This window comes from Aspergillus neoniger (assembly GCF_003184625.1).
Source record: "Aspergillus neoniger CBS 115656 unplaced genomic scaffold BO87scaffold_4, whole genome shotgun sequence".
NCBI lineage: Eukaryota > Fungi > Ascomycota > Eurotiomycetes > Eurotiales > Aspergillaceae > Aspergillus > Aspergillus neoniger.
Window position 1 is genome coordinate 1,052,818 of NW_020291132.1, and position 18,206 is coordinate 1,071,023.

Consider the following 18,206-nt stretch of genomic DNA (forward strand, 5'->3'; position numbering starts at 1 on the left):
GTCGTGATCCGCGGTTCTAGATACGGCCGGTACTTCATCTTGTCGCTTGCGCTTTCCTAATTCCTTGGAGCTCTGGAGGGCCGAGGTATCAACCTTGGATTGCGCGAGCTTTTTAAGCAGCTCGAGATTCTCTTCTTTCTTTAGCTTGTTTTCCTGTCCAAAGTGTTAGATATAACGATAGAGGATGGCCAATATAGAGGCGCACACACGATATACTTGTCCAAGCGCTTCTGCTTCTTGGAAGAAACCTGAGCGTGCTGTGCTCGCAATTCTTCTTTTAGCTTCTGCCGTTTAGCTTCCTTCTCATCCTTGGAGACGGGCGCAAGTTCGGCAACATTGGTGTCTACCGGAGCGGTTGTTGCCTCCCTCTGCTTGTGCTTTTGCTTTCGCTGGCGGGGGACAAACTTGGGCATGATCACTAGATTTGACCCTTTGTCTTAATTGCAAGACAAAGTAAACCAGGTCCCAGACTGAAAGTAAAAGTGAAGAGCGATAAGAGAGTGCCGTGAAAAAAATCAGGCGGCGGCCACATTCTGCCCGTAAAGCGGTGAGTATAGCCTCACCGCCTAGGATGTACTTCACGGCCAGTCACCCCTCTTCACTCTTCTCTCTCCTCTTCTTCTGCTTCGTCGCGTTTCCTTGTGTTTATCACAGTGTTATTGTTTTATTCTTATCTTTTTTCCCATCATCCCAAGAAGAGAACTTGTGCATCTCATTGCTTGTCAGGGTATCTCATAAACTTAAATCACACTAAAAAACAACCATGGATAGTGAACCTTTCGACATCAACCAACTCCAGGATCTAAACCTGCCCTACCCCGCAGTCACGAAGCAGGTTGTGGGAGATGTCAAGGGCATCCAGACAAATGTCACCTTGATCAAATTCAGTGATAGGATTCTAATCACTATTTCACAGAAAGGCCGACTAGGACATTGGGTTAGTCAAATGATCATGCCATGCTCTTCTCATCTCAACTAACCTACTTCAGCTGCACGTGCCACTTGAGAACAAAAACCCAGGAACAGAGGGCTTTCACACCATCTCCGAGCCTGCTGAGGACAGTCTTCTTCCTATTGGCAATCTGACTGCCACGTCACTCCTCGGTGGCCGGGCTCCTGGACATGAAGTAGTTGGTCAGCTTTATGCTCGTCAAATCGCCAGTGCCATTGTCACCAAGACGCCCAATGAGAAACGTATGCTTGTTTTGGGGCTTGGACTTGAAACTGCCGACGCGGATAGAGATGTTTTCTTTGCCGTCATTGACCTCGTGCTGCAATGCATCTAATGAGCCAATAAGGTGGCCCAATGACATGATCAACTCTATGCCAGGAACTACCACTTACCGAACTATATCCTCAGCATCATCCCTACGTCGCATGAGCTGCACGCACGGGTCCTGCCTCGCGAGTATTAGGTTGGTGAGACGTCTTCGTTCCATTCTAGTGAAGCCCACGAATACCAGTCTTCCAAGGACCGTGAAGGCCCCACTGAACAGAGCCTGGACCAAATCGTTCTCGTCAAACCCGGGGATTTTCCAGTTTTCCGTGACAGCGACGGTCAGATCATGGACACGCAAGGGCCCCTCCATTCTCAAAGTTGTAATGAAGAGCGCAAAACCCCAGCGACGTCGAACTGCCGTCTCATGGTTCTTGTCACCAAGTGAAAGCACAAGCGATCCAAACGTTCTTTCTTTATCGCACTCAATGTCGAGACAGATGAATCCTCTACGCTTATAAATGCATCGATCCAGCTTCAAGGGGACACTTTTGAGGTAATGCACGGTAGAGCCTCCGTACTCCTTGAGGACAAGCCTGCTGTATGCAAGCGAATAGAAGAAGACCAGCAAGGCTTCATGGAAGATCTGATGAGAGGTCAGGAAGATAGCGAGGCCCGTTGTCGTCTGTGCGAATTCCTCCAGCTCCACGGTGCTCCAGTTGTGCGGGAATAGGCATTCCCATATTTTTAGTCTGACTTCCAGGGGGAGACGGTACAGGAGACACTTCGACATTGGCTGTGGGTCAAACCGAGCTACTTTCAGCATCTTAGTGATCTGTTCATTGGCTACCTCACGGTACTTCGGCTGCTTGTCATGTTCTTCGAAATCACTAACAGCCCCCGATTCTTTGTCGTACAAGGGCTTGACAAAACGAACTACTGGTCTTGCCGGCGTCCGATGTTAGCAGCGAACAAAGTCCGAGATTGAAAACAAGACGAGCACGACTTACCCACGATTTCTGGGGTCATGGCGGTTGTGCTCTTGCACCAGACTCTGATACAAGCCTTGGCTCTCAAGAGCTCCTGACGGAACCACTCCCGCCATGTCATCAGGTGAACGAAGATGTGCGAGAAGTTTGGAGATGTTGTTTGATTCTAGATCAAGCAGCAAACTTGAGGGCAAAGCTAGATGCAAATATTGGCAGAGGGGGCCATCTGTGCTAGTCGGGAACACCGTGGTCTGGAGCAGCTGTGCATGGCCAACTGCTTGCATGTGTCTTATTAGCCAAACGCAATCAAACATAAGTTGCTGGTAGTGAATGCTTCCACATAGTTAATACTCTGAGTTGTAGACCCAGTAAATTACAGCTCTAAAAATATCCCCGTTTCCTCTCACTATAAATACTTAGCAGATATCCTGCATCCTTTTGCCCTGTTGGTGCATTGGGGGTTTCAACTGGTGCTCTCCCAGCCCAGCCCGTCTCGGTCACGTGCCAACTGCCAGGATCCCAGGGTGTGAAGTGAACCTGCACTTCCTCTCTCCTAACAACCTCCTCCAAATCCAGTCAAACTTCTTATTTCCTAACTGTAAGACTTCTTGCTTAGTTATCGGGTCATTTGTTTGATGAATACAGCGTTGCGCCTATTTTGTTGCGCTGGAGCATCTCTAGCGTCGGCCTGATAAACAGACAACCTCCGGCACACACTACCATCAGGCCTTTATTTATTCCGCTAGTTGTTACCGACTCATCCCCTCTTTACCCTCACTATCACTCTATCCTCTTTCTTGGATCTATTATCTCACTCATCGTACCTTCTGGTATTAAAGAATTATTCAATATGGCTCCACATGAAGGGGAGCGCCAGTTTGAGACATTTGATCTAGACTCTGAACCCGATCAGCGTCGCAGCTCCGAGAGACAGGTTGTCGATCTTACAGCAGAGTCCGATTCAGATGACGTCGTACCCATCTTTCCGAAGTCGCGGTCCGTAATAGGATCTGACACTGATGATGAGGCGGGTGATGATGATCAATACGATGAAGATTTGAAGAGAGCTATCGCGCTCTCGTTACAAGAAGCTCAAGGAGGCTCGGGAGAATCCTCCAGTCCTCTGCAACTTAGCGACTCTGAGAAAGCCGAGACCCAGGGCACTGAATCTCCCTCAGTGAAAGAGGTCGAAGAGAAGACAAACGACCAAGAACCTGCTAAGTCCATGGGTATCTTTGGTCTCGATCGAAAGCAGATGGAGCAAGAGCGTCTCGCACGACTTGCTAAGAGAAAGGCCGAGGATACTAGCTCCATTGATCTCCGTGAGACTAAGCACTCGAAGATCGACTTAGCTCCAAAGCCCACTGTCCAACCCACTGTGGCCACTAAAGGTACGATTATGTCTGCATCACAGCCTACAAGCTCTAGGTCGATCCCATCTACTTCACCGTCGGTTCAATATCCAGAGGGTATTGTCAAAAAGACATGGGCCTTTGGATGTCCCCGGCAAGGGGACGATATCAAGATTGAAGAGGTCTTGCAGAAGTCTGATTTAGAGCTTGCCGTTTTGAGCTCGTTCATGTGGGAGATGGATTGGCTGTTTAGTAAATTCAACATTGAGAAAACCCGTTTCATGATGGTCATGCAAGCCGAGGATGAGGCTACAGTGAGTATTCTCCATTGTCTATTGCACCCTGGAATCGAGCCTTGTCTAGAACAAACTAATCACCCGGGAAGAAACGTCAGTACGAATCAGAGACGGCTACCATGCGGAACTTGCGGTTATGCTTCCCACCAATGGGTGGGCAGGTCGTTTGCATGCACTCAAAGTTGATGCTGCTCTTCCACCCTGGATATCTTCGCCTCGTGGTACCGACAGCCAATCTAACCCCATTTGACTGGGGTGAGATGAACGGAGTCATGGAGAATGTAATAAGCACAAGAGCGTCTATCCCTGGAGAACCCCTGCTGACACACCTCTAGAGCGTCTTTCTCATTGACTTACCGAAAAAGAATGGCGCCGAGAAGCCAACAACCCATTTCTACGAAGATCTGGTTCATTTCCTCGAAGCCAGTACTCTTCATGAGAACATCATCGCTAAGCTTGATGGCTTTGACTTTAGCAAAACATCGAAATATGCCTTCGTTCACACCATGTATGTCCCCTTTTGCTACTAGCCGCATCGATATATCTAACCGTCCCAGCGGTGGCTCTCACACAGACATGGCGTGGAAACGAACAGGCTACTGCGGCCTAGGTCGCGCAGTGGAAAGACTGAACCTTCGTACATCCGTACCACTGAACATCGACTTCATCGTAAGCATCTACCCTTTGCCACAACCATCTGCTACATGCTCACAAGTCAAGGCTTCCTCCGTTGGAGCTATAACAGACCAATTTCTCCGCTCCTTGTACCTCGCTTCACAAGGTAGACACATTCCCATATTCCTTGTCCCTACCCATAGACCCGATAACTAACACCTAAATCTCTCTAACCCAAAGGCGACGACGGCCTTACCGAATTCACAATCCGCTACGCCAAATCATTCCCAGTCCCCCGACGCGACGACCCCTCCAAACTCCTCAAGAAAGACACGGGCACCGAATGGAAGGACCGATTCCGTCTCTACTTCCCCTCCCAGAACACCATCGCAACATCAAAAGGTGGTCCTCGCTGCGCAGGCACCATCTGCTTCCAGTCAAGATGGTACAACGGCGAGAACTTCCCACGCCATATACTCCGAGACTGTGAAAGTCAAAGAAAAGGCTTGTTAATGCATAACAAGGTGCGTATACCACCCTACCCCCTTCCTCTTCCCCTACAAATCCGATAACGCTAACATCCCACCCCACACTCAACAACAGATCCTCTACATCCGCCCCGACGAACCCATCTCTCTATCAGAAACAGCCCAATGCCGCGCGTGGGCTTACGTCGGAAGTGCCAATTTATCCGAAAGTGCCTGGTACGTATTTCCTCATACATACCACATTCATACTTAAAACCTTCGATTTCACCCATCCCAACACCCCCTAACTCATGTACCTCTCTTACAAACAGGGGCCGCCTCGTCCAAGACCGCTCAACAAAATCCCCCAAGCTGAACTGCCGAAACTGGGAATGTGGCGTAATAGTCCCCGTTATCGAAGACAAGACGGATACACCAGAAGTCAAGGATAAGATATCCGAAGATAAAGATAAAGGCGAAGGCAAAGCCTCTGAATCATCATCATCTTCATCGTCAACCAATAATGATGACGACGGGACAAACCTCCCCGCTGTATTCGGGAATACTGTTCCGGTTCCGATGCGGGTGCCGGGGGCAAGGTATAGTGGGGGGAGGAAGCCGTGGTTTTTTGCGGAGAGTCAGAGTTGATGTTGGACCCCAGTTGTAGTGAAGAGGAAGGTGTGTGTTCTGGATGTTATTCTTGATAGGGATAAGGAGTTTGTCATATTTGTGGGTAGATGTATCTGCAAGACATTTATCGCGGTTGATAGTAAGAAATATGATCTAACCCAATCTGGTACACATTCCCTACTATTAGTACTACTCCTAGCGAGGATAACAAAGAATAGTTCTATAGAATAATATGCATTATGTACCTATTATGGATCAAAATATAACCCAAAATAATAGAAAACAACATGAAGAAAAGGCTTGATCAAAAAGCCAAGCCTAGTACCCGACAAACACACACGCTGATGCATCTCTATCTATCTGCATGATAATATAAACCAAGAAAAAAAAAAAAATTGAAATCCGAACCAATGTGCTTTTCTCTATCCTCCTCCCCCTGCTGCTTCATATCGTATCTCAGGCCACATAGGCCTGTATATATCTTTTTTTAAGAATAATTTGTATTTTGGTTTGTTTTTACTTCGCCCATGAGTATCACGGGAGTGAACGACTCACGCAGCAGCATCCATCAAACAGACGAATGCTGTGGCTGTGATAAACAGTGGCAAAGCCTCAGCTCTACACCTTGGGTGATCTCACAAACAGCTTCTTGATGCTACCGAAGAACATTCCCAGCGCAGCGAAGACGTAGCCAAGTCCAAAAGACCAGCCACGGACACGCACGCAGTAGATCATGAAGTAGACCAAGAACCAGTTAATGATCACATAGGCGAGGAAGATACCAAAGCAGCGCCACTTGTCGCCATCGTGCACATTGAGGGTGTGCATGTACTGGGAGCCGTTGGCGTAGGGGCAGTACTGGCAATCCGAGGTGGCGTTGGGGTTGGAGAGGTAACCGACGCCGGCACTCGAGACCCAGTCGCTGGCGTACTGAGAGCAGGTTTGGCCGGGGGGAGGGTTGAAGTGGGTGGTTTCCGAGGAGGCGCATTCGATGTCAACAGTGGGGAAGACGCTCGAGATGACACCGCGGAGCCACCAGGTGACCGGGTTGACGTAGTACATCCAGTATTTCCAGAACACGGGGTACGCAGAGTAAGGACGGACGACACCGTTGAACAGGCCGGTCATGACGAAGAAGAAGGGAAGGGTCTGGTGAATGTATTAGTTGTTTGCTTTGGTTAACTCTGAAAACGGAATAACTTACGTTGGAAATGACGGTGAAGGACGGAGCAAAAGCACAGATCCATTGACCCCAGCTGGCCTGGAACAGGAAGAAAAGCACGGACATGAGGAAGACGTATCCGGCATTACTCGAGTCCGTAGGGAAACCGGCCGGGTAGTACCACAGCAGCCAGTAGATCAGTCCGGAGATGATAGCCATTGGGATTTCGCAGATGATGTTGGCCGTGCAGAATGCGATCCATCCGTAGATACGACTGGGGTACTCGCGAGCTTCCCAAAGTGCCCGATTGATGTAGAACTTGGGGACCAAACTGTTCAGAACGATAGGCGGGAGGAGAATAATCAAGAAGATCGAGAACATCCGGTCCTGCATGCTAGAGATGGTGTTTCCAAGCATCCAGAAGGTCTACATGGATTAGTAACTGTGCATTGAAGGGCTGAGCCAAGGGTACTTACAAAACCGTTGAAGATACCAATGATGACACTGACGAAAAGCTTTCCATAGTAGTAAGAGGGATCTCTCCAGTACTGCCTGAAAAGTCTCATCATGAGGAGGTAGGTTTGGGTCGTAACAGGAGCAGCGAATTCGTACGGCACGCCCTGCTCATCAAGCGGGATCTTGCTGCGCTCCTCTCTGATGGTCTTGATCTCGTCCAGGATCTTTTGGTTCTGCTCCGAGTTCCTCCATTCCTCGTTCCAGTCAAAGCTCTTGCCATCCTTCTTGGTCGCCTTAGCCGCCGTCTCAAGAATGAACTCGGCGACGTTCTTCGAAGGGGGACAGACAACACCGCGGTCGGCGAAGTACTTGATCACGTCGCGTCCTTCATGACCGACCGGGCCGAAGTAGAAAGTGTTACCGCCAGGGTTCAGAGCCAAGATCATGTCGAACTGTTGAATCAGCATGGACGAAGGCTGGTGGATCGTACACACGATAGCCTGTCCGGCTTGAGAAAGCTTTTTCAAGAATCGCACGATGGAAAAGGCCGCTTGACTGTCCAGACCGCTAGTGGGCTCGTCGAGGAAAAGAAGAAGACTGGGCTTGGCAGCCAGCTCGACACCGATGGTGACGCGCTTCTTCTGCTCGACGTTGAGGGAGCCAATGATGGCATCCTGAATTTCCTCGAGTTCCAAGAGGTCAATGATCTGGTTGACGTAGGCAAGCTTTTCCTCATCCGGAGTGTTTCTGTCCTGACGAAGCAGCGCGGAAAATTCGAGAGCTTCGCGGATGGTAGCGGTATTGTCATGGAGATCCATCTGCTCACAGAAGCCGGTGCCTCGCTGGAAGTCGGTGCCCAGAGGATGACCATCAACAAGCATGTCGCCAGTGACCACACCCATTTTCTGACGCTGAGCCAGAGTGTTCAGGAGCGTAGTCTTACCAGCTCCGGAAGCACCCATCAGGGCAATCATGAGTCCGGGTTTAGCATAGCCGTTGACACCATTGAGAAGCTTCCTTGTGCCATTGCCGTAGGGAACCGTATATTCAACGTTGGACCAGGTGAAGACGCGGTCGCTAGATGAGATGCGGTTGAACGAGTCGCTGTTGCTGTTGGACTGGGCCTGAACACCAGCGCCCTGGGTCTTCTCTTCGTCACTTCCCTTGCCGCTCTGCGCCGTGAGCTGCTTAGCACGCTTGGAGCGCTTGAATACCAAGGCACCACCGCCACCACCGACGAACGACAGAAACTCGGCAGCAAAAACGGTCACCAGGATGTAGAGCACAGTGAAGGCAATGACGACACCGAAGTTACGCCACATGTGATGGCGGGTGAACTGGTAGGCGGTCTCGATGTAGTTGGAACCCGAAACCTGCGTCTGCCCGAGCTGAGAGCCGGTGAGAGAGCATCCCTGGTACCTGGGATCCAAGTCAGAGCCCTGGGGGACCAACATCGATGAGGCGCAGTCCATGAGTCGACCAGCAAACTCGTTGGACAGAACGGCTTCGTAACTGTAAGACAACGGGTTGACGTAGAAGAGCCATCCGAACCAGATCGAACCATCGATGAGAGATTGCTTGGGGATGACATAGCCAACGAACAGGATCAATACGTTAAGCGCGATACCACTGAATCGGACAGCGTCGTCAATCGATGGCGAGAGCGCAGCGAACATGCGATACATGGACGTGATGCAAAACGTCGTCGTGTACACGAAGAGGAAGTAGATCCAGAACTTGGAAGCGGTCACGTCGAGTCCGGACATGAAGTAGACGATAATGGTGAAGGGAACGACCATGCAGAAGATGGCTGGGAAATCCACAACCACACGAGCGATGGAAACAGCCGACGGACGGTAGAAGGCGTAATCCTTGTGACGGGCAACAATGCCACGACCACTGACCGCCGGCATCAGTTCCGTCAATTGCAACCAACCCAAGAACAGAATCGAGAAGAACAGAGCACCACCACGAGAGAAGGCGCCGCTGGTATTCAACGATTCACCGTAGAACAAGGACGAGACAATCAAACCGTTAGAAAGAATGATAAAGTACTTGGTGTAGAGCGAGGTCTTGTCACCCCAGAGCAGCCAGAACTCACGACGCACACAGGCGGCAACCTGGCGGACCAGAGAAACGGTGTACGGCGACTTCTTGGACACGGTCTTACTCTTCGACTCGGCGACCGACTTCTGGAAGCGACGGGTGCTCTCCTGGTTGGAGTCTTGAAGCTGCTTCTCATATCCAGAAACATCGTCCAGGATACGCTGGTAGGCACTGCTTTGTCTGAACACGGACTCGAGCTCTTCCGCGGTCTTCGGAGTCGAAGCTTCCCGGCCGGGCTGGAATTGACGGGCGTTGGGGTCGCACAGGGAAGTCAAGAAATCGGCCGTGGTTGACTGTTCGGGGCAGTGGAAACCAAGATTCACAAAGTACTGTCTCGCCTCGTTGGCGGGACCTTGGTAGAGCATGCGTCCCTGGTCGATCACCAGCACCTTGTCCATGAGTTCGTAGATGCTCTCACCGGCCTGGTACAGGGTGACAAACGTGGTCCGCTTGCTGATGTCGGTCATGATGCGCAGGGACTTGGCGTAATCCAGGGCGGTGCTAGCGTCGAGACCTCTGGTGGAGTTATCCCAGCAGACGACGGAGGATTTGGTGGCCAGCGTCTCCGCGATACTGACACGCTTTCGCTCTCCACCGGACACACCGCGGACATACTCGTTGCCGACCACGGTGTTCTTGGTGTGCGAGATACCGAACATCTTCAACAAAGCATCGATGATGATCGGGATACTCTCCTTGTCGTGCTTCTTGGTCTTGTTAATGAGGGAAAACTTGAGGGTCTGCCAAACCGTGAGGTTGGGGAAGTGCTGGTCATCTTCCTGGTTGTAGTTGACCTCACCACGGAAGTGCTTATGCTGCTCCTCCGCGGACATACCGCCGTAGCTGATCTCACCCTCGACGCCGGCGAAGGCTTCTCGGTCATTGGCGATGGTCTTCAGGAAGGTGGAGCAACCGGCACCAGGTCTTCCCAGCACCAGCATCATCTCACCTTCCCGCACAGCACCAGTGAACTCGTGAAGCAAGTCTCTCACGGGGGGCTTGCGACCAAAGCGGAGTTTGGGGGCGAATTTGCAGACAATGTTGTAGAGATCGGGTCCAAAGGTACCGATGACGGCGTCCGGAAGGGTACGCACAAAAGACGCACCCGTCTCGACACCCTTCACGGTGACGTCCTTGAACACCACACCCACCTTCTTAGCGGGTTCGCCTGCAGTCGTCCGGCGTTCGAGGTGGCCGCCCATCAAAAACTCGCTGAGGTCGAAACCGCCATAACCGCTGTCCGTGGTGCCGGACAAGTCGTCGTCGTCGTCTTCCATAGCCTTCTCCTCATCGCGCGCCTGGCTTGCGCGCGAGCGCAGTCGCTGAGCTTCTCGAGTAGCGGAACGGGTTTGGTGCAAACTGAGGCGGGTCAATTCTTTGCGCATTTCCTCGAAATCCTCCATGGCGCCGCGACGAGAGACAGGCTCCTCTTCCTGTTCTCCCCAACGGCCATCAGCAGATAGGTCGGTCTCGCTAGTTGACTGGGAGGTTACGGTTTGGTCGGAAGCGATGACGTGGGAGCTTTCTTGGGCGTAGGAATGCTCCTGGGTTATAGTCGGGACATTTTGCAATGCATCCGGCTGACGATGTTCGTCAGCCATGGTGGAAACTGTGGCGCCTGTCGTCAGGCAAATTCCGAGGGAGGGATCTGCAAGTCGGACGTAAGGTGGTGGTGATATCGTAGGCTACCAACCGAGTGGCGCAAAACAAATCGGCGAACCCAGGAAATTTTTGAAGATGTGAAACTCCGATCGAAGAAAGGAGAACGGGGAAAGGATAGGGATAATAAATAGATATTAATAGGTAATGCCACGAATACGAAAGGCAAGGGATGTTATCAACGTTTAGCTGGAGTATGTATGGAAGATATGTACAGCCAAAGATAAAGGCGATGATTAGTGCAGTTAGGGGGGGGATGTAGAGGGTTGATGCGGCACGGAACTGGGGCGCTCCAGGAGCTCCAGCACACGCCTTGAGAGGAGTGGAGATTGGGGTGAGGGTGGAGGAGGAAAGAAAGAAAGACCGTAACCGACTCAAAGGGAGAAAGAAACAAGAGCTATCCACTGACACTAAGGAGGGGGGGGAGAAAGATAATAAATAAGTCAGTGGAGGAGGGGAGGACGTTGCATCACGGGTATAAACGATATTGGCGGCGCCGGCGTTATCAGACGTTAACGCCGCGGGACCACTTTGGAGAAAAAAAAATATTCATTAGGGAAGAACTGGAGAAAGACAGGCAAGATTGAAGACGGATTTGTCAGGCTTGCAAACGAGCATTGACAATAGACTCGGCTTGTAGCCATGCCAAATGGACCCGAAACGGACCAGGGTCCATATCCGTGGCGGCGACGACAAGCAGACGGAATTAACCAAGCAATCAGAGAGCGTAGAGAGACGGAAGGACCAGGTAGCGGAACTAAATCGAAGGAGTGGATTTGCTGACAATTGGAACTGCAGCAAGAAGGCGATGGAAAGCTGGACATTCCATCGGGTGAACTGCGGTGGGTCTTTTTTTCATCTTGTTCTTCTTTTTTACTCATGAGTCAAGATGAGGTCCACGGATGTCAGTTTCTAGAAATGTGATTGGTCACGGGAGCCATGGATTCAGGGGTCGGCTGGACCCGAATGGCTCTGGAAGCGGAAGGAGCGACGCGGATTCAGCGAGGGAATTCATCTTCCAGGCGCACTTTCCTCGTTTTGACTTTGGTGTTTGGATTGTTTGTTTGGGCTGCTTGTCATCATTCTTAACGGTGGGTCGGAGATAAGCCTACTTTTCTCTTACTTCCACTTACTTCCTGTCCAGCGTTAAGTTTTAAACATCTGAAATTTCGAAGCGGGGTCTCTTTTCGGTTAGTCCGAAACAACCTCGACTCGATTATTTCCTCTTCTGCTGCTGCTGCCTATCTCATATAATAAGACAATTAACTCATCATCCTGGAGTTTGTCCTCGTCATCATCCATCATCCATCATCCATCATCCTTCTCTTGGCATAGGAAGCTGACTCTTATTATATTATTAATCACAGTCACTACTACTTAAGTACTGAGATTAATTGTGATCCATAACAAGGCTCTGTCTGACATGAGCTCATCTAGTTAATTAACTATAAGTAGTAATTGATATACGTAGATATTTATCTGGACGCCTGATGTGTACTTCTGAACTGGGACGCAGGGGAGCTTCCAGTAATTTCTACTAACGTGGGTACTGTTTACTTTTTTTTGTGATACCAAACGGATATTATTACTATAATTATTGCTATCATTATTAATCAATCATTGAGGGTGACGATCTCTCACATTCTCACTCTTACACTCTCGGTTCTGAGCTCAATCGGCACTACTCCGGAACGGGGTCCCCGGCACCCTCGAGTCAGCCTGCCGACCATCTCCCTACCAAACCCAGTCAGTCAACGATTCAGTCAAGTGGGTTTGGCCACAGGCTCGGAACCGACTATGGAGTAAGCCTGCTGCTTGTTGCTGCTCTTGCTTCTTGCTGCTGCTGATTCTGCAAGTCCAGCCACAATTACAGCTCGAAGTTGCACGATCGCTCTCTTTAAAAAAAAATTTTTATTTTTTTTTTTCCTCTTCCGCGTGCTTTTTCCGGCCGTGGCCTCTGGTTGGTTCTCATCTTTCCATGAAACAACTTGGGCAGGAGCTTGGACTCGATTAGCCACACCTGATTCACCAGGGACTGCCATGCCGTCCGGGTGCGATCTGTCAGATCTGATGGGTGCCGGTTCTCGCCCTACTCGTGTCGTTTCCAACTGGGATTCCGAGGCCTTTTCGGATCGCCTTGTGCTCTTGATTTCCCCTTCTTTTCCCTGTTTGCTCCGTTTCCTCCCATCACACCGCTTGGGCCTCACTCACCCCCTCCCCCTCCATCTCCCACATTTTCTCCTCCAAGCAACAACCCAACCACCATTTGGGCCACCAGCTGACTCCTTAGGATTATCGCCTACGGGCAACAACCTCACTTATCTGACCAATAATGGCCGTCCCCCCGTTCACTACGGTATCAGTCTAGCCCTTCCCTGCACGGATCGCCTCCACTCCCAAGCTCAAGCTCCCCATCTGGTTCTTGCTGAGCTTCCAGTGGACTAAGAAATATATACCTTTGACCTCTTTCCAGAGATTTCCCCCCCCCCCTAGGCTGATATTTAAACATTTCCCGCCATCACAACCTGTTTCCTAGGGTGGAATGTGCTATTTTCAAGCATGCGCTCGGAAAACTGAGCATCACACGGCACTGCACTGCATCGCCTACACCGGAGAAACTCCAGGCTGCGGGGTTTGGATGCAAAAGTCCACAGGTAATTAGCGCCAGTCATGGATCTGTGCATGTGCTCTTCCAGTGGGAACTCGAGTATAGCAGCGGCAACCTCGGACGGATCCATGCACACTTTGCGGTCAGCTCAGGCAGCTACGCAAAGCGCGGGGTGGCTCGTAATTTTTTTGGTCTCTTGCTTCGTTTTCACTCCTCGATTTCTGTGAGTATCTATCTATCTACTGTGGCTTTCTTCATGCTTAGTGGCTCCCTGCACCTGGACGCAAAATTGCGACGCCAGCCTGCACGTTGCTCGGTGAGAGTGCCTAGTTGGCACTAGCCCCAAGTATGCCCGGTCACTCTAGGCCAGGGTCCGCGGTCTTTCGCACCACTGCATCTCAATCCAGCCACTACTATCTTCCACGATCCAGCCTGCCCGGCTGCTAGCCACCCGCCAATAGCTTTCCGTTGCCTTTTATATTCTTGGCGTGGAACTGCCTCTGCGGCTACCGGTGACACAATCCGGTTTCTTTGGAACAGTTCACCTGGCGTTATACCCTCGTGTCGATGTTATGGTTTGGCGTGTCTTGAATCGACGTATCCCGTCTATCTGCATCATCTGACGAATTAGCATGCGCTCTGAATGTATGGTGGTTGATGTCCAAGCCGCGAAACCGCCAGATCCACGTGTTCGACGAAGGGTATAGGCTGGTCGTGTAACCGAGTCTCCTTCCGGAGCAAAACTGTCTTGTCCGCTGTCGATGTGATTCTCAAGTAAAGTCGCATTGACCAACAATCCCTGCTTTCTTTCAACTTCGGATAGCACGGCTATATGCATAACCTGCAGGGAAGTACCCCACAATGGCGTTGCTCTTTCGGCATCCGTTGCCGGTTCACCCCCAACCAAATCCCGATTGTCGTGTCTATGAGGCTATGGCATCGCTCTTGTGTGGAACACAATGCAGGATTGAGCTACTGTAGTAGGAAACAAACCATGCTGTGTCGTTGCCATCAGATCTAGTTGCCAATTGAAATGAAGCGGATCGGTGCAACAATCAGTACCGAGTATATCTTTCGATGCATGGAGTTGGACGTGTTAGGGCCAGCTCCTCACTGACCAACAAGGGTGATCGAGTGCTGTCAATCACGAACCCTTCGTGCTAATCAAATGCTACTAGCCCGTTGCTAGCTTGTCTTTGGGATGGATCGACACGAGCTTAGTCCAGCTACACACTACTTACGAACCAGCATCGGTCAATCATGAACCTGAGTTACCCTGCTACGCTTCCATCTTCTCACTCAGTGTATTATAGTCCTGCATGGTGGCTGGACTGGGCCTTGGTAGTCTAGACCGGACACGAGACGACGGTATTATATTTAGGGAGAATGAATCTGTAAGCAGCGGTCTGTACACGTATTCCACGGCCAAAATGCCTCATTGAAATAGACCAATGATGGTATTCTCTCTCATGACGGTAATGGCTTGTAGTCGAAGAGCCTGATACGGATTTCCAAATGCTGCCCAAGCAACACTTCCTCAGGTCACAGTCGGCCTGGAGCAGGCCGTCAGGAATTGCAGCTGATTCTATTGTCAGACAATTTCATCAAAATTGGGTATTGCAAGTTTATTCTGTCTGCTTGGTAGTTTGCCGTGAACGAACCTTGTTAGTTATAGATCACGATACACGCTAGTCATGAACTGTAGTTGAGTCTCATGGCGATGCCTCCCTCTATCTACCTATGATCCACACGGTGACTCAAACCAACAGGTTTTCAAGCAGACACTGGATCTCTTTAGATCGCAAGATCAGACCTAATAACTGGATCTTGCGGTGGATAGCATCAACTGGATCTCCTGATCGTTGTAGCAGCTGATAGCGATGCGACTACTATAGGAGCTGGATATCTGGATTAGCGCTGTTTTAGTAGCGATTAGTAGAGATCAACCTGCGGCCCCTTGCATAGTCTGAGATCAGATAGATTAGCCGTCTGATAATGGAGATATTGAAGCGCAGTAAGAAGTTCCGGGGGCAATGGAAATAAGGTTCCCGTGACTGGATCCGCCTCCATCATTCGTTCCGACTCCACAACTACTCATTTTCAACCATCCTCCATGCTGCCTCCCCTTCCCTCAACTCATCACCTCCGTCGAGGTCAGTCTCTCATCGAAAGACCCTTTTCTTTCACCTGACAATGGTCTTCGTAATGATCGCTGTCGACTGATTCTGCTCCTCTTGGCGCCCGCGACCCATGCGGCCATCGCAGACTTCCAGCTGACCCGCGCCGCCTCTCTCACCTGATATAACCTCGTCCATCTGTCGACTCGTTTGTCGTCATCGTCCTTCCCCAACGCTGGATAAAATGGTCTCGCTGATAAGGTCGCGAAACTCGGGCATTCCACCCGCAAAACGCACCCATCACTTCGACATACCATAGCACTTTTCCCTCCGACCTCCTCCGCACTCCTTTCTGATGGAGATCCAACAAAAATATCGCAATGGGTATTCGGGATGACCGCGATGGAGGAGAAATACCATCCTTCACCATGGCGCATCCTACAATGGCCATGGTGACAATCGACCGTCCTGCCGCTCCAGCGCCGGACTCTTCGTCCCCCCTGAAGCCAGCCGGCCAAGCTAAGCAACCACCCTCTGACCCAACAGCCACCCCGGACCCCAACCTTGTCAACCCCCGTCTCCTCGTGAATGGCGCTTGTATCTACGAGCGTCACCTTCCAGGCGATGCGTACATTACTGCACACGTGCAGCGTCTTCAGCACGGGTTCTACGCCAGCCCCGCCGTGTCCAACCAAGACCACAACCACGTTGACTTCCTCGGTATCACCTTCGTCTTCCACTCGCCCAATACACTCTCCCATCGCTTCAAAGCAGCCACCATTCGGGCCTCTGTTCAGAGCGCAAGGGAGCAGCCATCGTCAAGCAACCGGACCCGCCATCCCCGCTTCCTCATGCATGCCCCGCACCTCCTCTACGGGGCCGTTTCCCCTGAAACCCTACAATGGAACTACAGTCTCAGCGGCTCGCTTGGTGTCTCTGACCTCCCTCTCGTCGCGAGTCTCTCGCCCAGCGGTGGCGTGAACGGACGTTATAAGCGGTATGAGATGATGCGGATTCAGGGATCGGTGCGATCGCTCAGAAGCCCACGCGGCCGAGCCTTCGACGTTGAGGGCGGCGAGATCGTGTGGACCCTGGAGGAGAACAACCTGCAGCGATCGGGCCTGCCGCGTGAGTTCACCTTCGCCATGCTGATCTCGAAACCCCGCGCGGAGAGCCGAGTTCAGTTTGCGCTGGACATTGATCCAGTCGTCCAATGCTGGTGGTCGAGTTACCCGGGGCCCCTGCTAGCCCTACCGCGATACAAGCCCGTGCGTCGACGGCCGGTGGATTTCCGGACAGAAGTGGGCCAGCGTTTCGAGCCCCTCACGGCAGACAAGGGGTTCAATTTTGCGGCCCTAGAAAGCTCGTTCGATGATTACGTGCATATGCCGGGGCGGAAGTTTTCATCTGGCGTACGTGGTACCCAATTCCCTTGAGCATACATTGGAAATCAAGAGCCAACTGCAGGAATATATACTGACATCGGAGTTTGCTGCAGATCTCCCCGGACGGCGGAATCGCACAAGACGACAACGAAGTCCGACGCGACGTGACTCGCGATTGGACGATGATCGAACCGTTGCGTGGAGTTAACAAGATCCCCGCCTTGCTGCCGGGCAAATCGGGACTCAACCCCAACCAGCCCATTCCTGCAATACCGGGATTCGACCCGGGAAGTTTCACAATGCGATTACTGTTGGATAACGCACATGGGTCAAGCAGCAGGTACGCGCATGTGACATCGGAAGTGACCAACGTACGGAATGGGCAGCGAACCGAGCGACGAATGGAGCGACGAAGCAAGGGAAATAATAAATAGCATTTAGCATGGAGTTGGCTGGTCTGATTGTCTTGTCTTTGTTAGCGACTAGCATGATACCCGGCATACAAGATTGATAGAATTGGGTGATGCGCAGTGATATAATTCAATGTGAAGATACTGTCTAGTTCCACCTCCAACTTATACTATACGTCATTATAGTACCATTATCACTCACAGACCACTACGAGATGAATTTCTAATTCTCGATATCATTCTCCAATCTGCACAATCTGTCAAAACTACACAGATGGTAAATACTACATAGTAGGGTTTATATCCACCCAAACAACTAATCACCACCACCACAATTTTTAATACTCGAACCTGCCAAATTAGCCTCAACAGATCCCTTATATAATCGCCACCTAGTACTTTGCTAGTATAGCACCCAACGTAAAATATAAACAAACGGTGAAGAGGAAATGACTACATAGATACAACGAACAGAACAACTAGATAATACTACTATGTAAGCAACTACCCCGGTAATATTCTTACGGTATTGTATAATACGGTATAGTCACGTAAGGTTCTTAGTAAGTAAGAAAGTAGTGACGTAACAGCCACCCATCTACAACTCACACATAACCACCACACAGAATAAAGGAGTATTTACTAAAGTGACTACTAATAGTAGTAATGTACAGACCTCATAAGTTCTAGGTATATAGTTTGAGAAAATAGAGAATTTTCTACAGACTAGACTACCAC

The 18,206-nt window shown here is 50.7% G+C and overlaps 5 protein-coding genes across 5 annotated transcripts; 3 read left to right on the plus strand and 2 right to left on the minus strand.

Annotated features, from left to right (window-relative positions):
* Window positions 1-763: 763 nt before the first annotated feature.
* Window positions 764-1,286, plus strand: BO87DRAFT_300238 (proteasome assembly chaperone 3; the record flags this gene model as incomplete). The annotated part of the gene is made up of 2 exons (XM_025619124.1): window positions 764-937; window positions 990-1,286. The coding sequence occupies 2 exons, from the start codon at window positions 764-766 to the stop codon at window positions 1,284-1,286; spliced, it is 471 nt and encodes a 156-aa protein (XP_025483875.1).
* Window positions 947-2,171, minus strand: BO87DRAFT_446301 (uncharacterized protein; the record flags this gene model as incomplete). The annotated part of the gene is made up of 1 exon (XM_025628204.1): window positions 947-2,171. A coding segment is annotated over one exon (831 nt), but the record flags the coding sequence as incomplete, so codon positions are not given.
* Window positions 2,172-3,055: 884 nt separating this feature from the next.
* Window positions 3,056-5,733, plus strand: BO87DRAFT_351282 (uncharacterized protein; the record flags this gene model as incomplete). Its single annotated transcript, XM_025621124.1, has 8 exons — window positions 3,056-3,871; window positions 3,943-4,134; window positions 4,189-4,361; window positions 4,411-4,522; window positions 4,574-4,634; window positions 4,709-4,992; window positions 5,072-5,172; window positions 5,268-5,733. 8 exons carry the CDS (start codon window positions 3,056-3,058, stop codon window positions 5,581-5,583), a joined length of 2,055 nt encoding a protein of 684 aa, XP_025483877.1. The 3' UTR covers window positions 5,584-5,733.
* A 450-nt stretch (window positions 5,734-6,183) lies between these two features.
* On the minus strand, window positions 6,184-10,890 carry atrF (ABC drug exporter AtrF; the record flags this gene model as incomplete). The annotated part of the gene is made up of 3 exons (XM_025619095.1): window positions 6,184-6,714; window positions 6,770-7,153; window positions 7,204-10,890. 3 exons carry the CDS (start codon window positions 10,888-10,890, stop codon window positions 6,184-6,186), a joined length of 4,602 nt encoding a protein of 1,533 aa, XP_025483878.1.
* Window positions 10,891-15,671: 4,781 nt separating this feature from the next.
* Window positions 15,672-17,559, plus strand: BO87DRAFT_373263 (uncharacterized protein). Its single transcript, XM_025622502.1, has 2 exons — window positions 15,672-17,085; window positions 17,172-17,559. Exons 1-2 carry the CDS (start codon window positions 16,054-16,056, stop codon window positions 17,490-17,492), a joined length of 1,353 nt encoding a protein of 450 aa, XP_025483879.1. The 5' UTR covers window positions 15,672-16,053; the 3' UTR covers window positions 17,493-17,559.
* Window positions 17,560-18,206: the final 647 nt, after the last annotated feature.